The sequence below is a fragment of the Nothoprocta perdicaria genome, unplaced genomic scaffold, assembly GCF_003342845.1.
Source record: "Nothoprocta perdicaria isolate Ctin4 unplaced genomic scaffold, notPer1 scaffold_981, whole genome shotgun sequence".
In the NCBI taxonomy this organism is placed as follows: Eukaryota; Metazoa; Chordata; class Aves; order Tinamiformes; family Tinamidae; genus Nothoprocta; species Nothoprocta perdicaria.
In genome coordinates this window covers 6,258-8,851 of record NW_020456289.1, presented here as the reverse complement: position 1 = coordinate 8,851, position 2,594 = coordinate 6,258, and the positions used below count along the sequence as shown (strand labels likewise).

General features: G+C 71.9%; 1 protein-coding gene across 1 annotated transcript in view; it reads left to right on the top strand.

The window, feature by feature from the left end:
* Positions 1-309: 309 nt before the first annotated feature.
* LOC112959337 (blue-sensitive opsin-like) overlaps positions 310-2,594 on the top strand; it is a gene marked incomplete at its 3' end in the record, with an annotated part of 4,207 nt that continues 1,922 nt past the window's right edge. Inside the window, exons 1-2 of the mRNA XM_026053341.1 lie at positions 310-510; positions 584-749. Coding sequence (XP_025909126.1) covers positions 344-510; positions 584-749 — 333 coding nt within the window. The remainder of the gene's footprint in view (positions 511-583; positions 750-2,594) is intronic.

The following is a 2,594-nucleotide window of genomic DNA, read 5'->3' as shown; positions in this document are numbered from 1 at the left end:
GAGGGACACAGGGGGCACAGGGGGACACAGTGGGACACAGGGGACACGGAGGTGACACAGGGGGCACAGGGGGACACGGAGGGACACAGGGGACACAGTGGGACACTGGAGGGGACACAGGGGGACACAGGGGACACCGAGGTGACACAGGGGGACACAGGGGACACGGAGGTGACACAGGGGGACACAGGGGGACGTGGGGACACTGGGGGGACACCGAGGTGACACAGGGGGACACAGTGGGACACAGGGGGACACGGAGGTGACACAGGGGGACGCAGGGGTCAGCGCGGGGCGCCCGCGCGCCCGGCCCCCCGCCGAGCGTCCCCGCGCGCCCGCAGGCATGGTGAGCCTGTGGTCGCTCGCCGTGGTGGCCTTCGAGCGCTTCCTGGTGATCTGCAAGCCGCTGGGCAACTTCACGTTCCGCGGGGGCCACGCGGCGCTCGGCTGCGCGCTCCCCTGGCTCTTCGGCCTCGCGGCCTCCACGCCGCCGCTGCTGGGCTGGAGCAGGTAGCGGGGCGCCGGCGGGGGGCCCGGGCGGCGCGGCGGGGGCGTCAGCGCCGTGTCCCCCCCGTGCGCCCAGGTACATCCCCGAGGGGCTGCAGTGCTCGTGCGGCCCCGACTGGTACACGACGGGCAACAAGTGGCACAACGAGTCCTACGTGCTCTTCCTCTTCTGCTTCTGCTTCGGCGTGCCGCTGGCCGTCATCGTCTTCTCCTACGGGCGCCTGCTGCTCACGCTGCGCGCGGTGAGGGGCCGGCCTTACCGGGGCGCGCGGGGCACGCGGCACGCAACACACGCGGGGACGGGCACGCGTGGCACGCACGGGGATGGGCACGCGTGGCATGCATGGGGACAGGCACACATGGCACACGTGGGGACAGGCGCACGCAACATGCGACACGCATGGGGACGGGCGCACGGGGCACGCGGCACGCGCGGGGACGGGCGCACGGGGCACGCGGCACGCGCGGGGACGGGCGCACGCGACACATGACACGCGCGGGGACAGGCGCACGCGGCACGCGCGGGGACGGGCACAAGTGACACCCGCCGTGTTTGGGGACAGGCACACGCGGCACGCGACACGCACGGGGACGGGCGCCCGCGACACCCACTGTGTTTGGGGACAGGAGCACACGACACGCGACATGCGAGGGGATGGGCGCACGCGGCACGCAACATGCGTGGGGACAGGCGCACGTGACACCCACTGTGTTTGGGGACAGGAGCACGTGGCATGTGGCACGCACGGGGATGGGCGCACGCGACACGCGACACGCATGGGGACAGGCACACATGACACCCACTGTGTTTGGGGACAGGCACACGCGACACGCGGCACGCACGGGGACGGGCGCGCGCGACACATGACACGCGTGGGGACAGGCGCACGCGGCACGCAACACGCGTGGGGACGGGCGCACGTGGCACGCGACACGTGTGGGGACGGGCGCGCGCGACACATGACACGCGTGGGGACAGGCACACGCAACACACAACATGCAAGGGGACGGGCGCACGCGGCACGCGCAGGGACAGGCACACGCGACACGCAACACGCGCGGGGACGGGCGCACGCGACACATGACACACGTGGGGACAGGCGCACACGACACGCGACATGCACGGGGACAGGCGCGCGGGACACCCACCATGTTTGGGGACAGGCGCACGCGACACGTGGGGACGGGCGCACGCGGCACACGGCACGCGTGGGGACAGGCGCACGCGACACGCGACACGCGTGGGGACAGGCGCACGGGACACCCGCCACGTGTGGGGCACGCGACACGCGACACGCGTGGGGACAGGCGCGCGGGACACCCACCGTGTTTGGGGACAGGCACACACAACACATGACACGCAAGGGGACAGGCACACGCGACATGCGACACGCGTGGGGACGGGCGCGCGGGACACCTGCCACGTGTGGGGCACGCGACACGCGACACGCGTGGGGACGGGCGCGCGGGACACCGCACACGGGGCGACCAGCCCTCCACCCGCCCCGGCGCTGTCGGGGTGTCCCACCCGCCGCGTGGGGGTCCCCGTGGGGCGGCAGGGCCCCCCGCGGCGCCGGGAGCACCCAGGGGTGGCCCTGCCCCACCGGCGGCTGTGGGGGTCCCACCGGCACCGCCGCTCCGTGCCCGCGGCTGCTGATTCCCAACGGCCGCTCCGTGTCCGCGGCGCCTCATTCCCAACGACCAGTCCATGCCCACGTTGGCTCATTCCCAACGGCCGCTCCGTGCCCATGATCGCTCATTCCCAACGGCCGCTCCATGCCCACGTTGGCCCATTCCCGACGGCCGCTCCGTGCCCATGATCGCTCATTCCCAACGGCCGCTCCATGCCCACGTTGGCTCATTCCCGACGGCCGCTCCGTGCCCACGGTGCCTCACTCCCAACGGCCACTCCATGCCCATGATCGCTCATTCCCAATGGCCACTCCATGCCCACGTTGGCCCATTCCCGACGGCCACTCCATGCCCACGTTGGCTCATTCCCAACGACCACTCCATGCCCATGATCGCTCATTCCCAACGACCACTCCATGCCCATGATCGCTCATTCCCAACGACCACTCCATGCC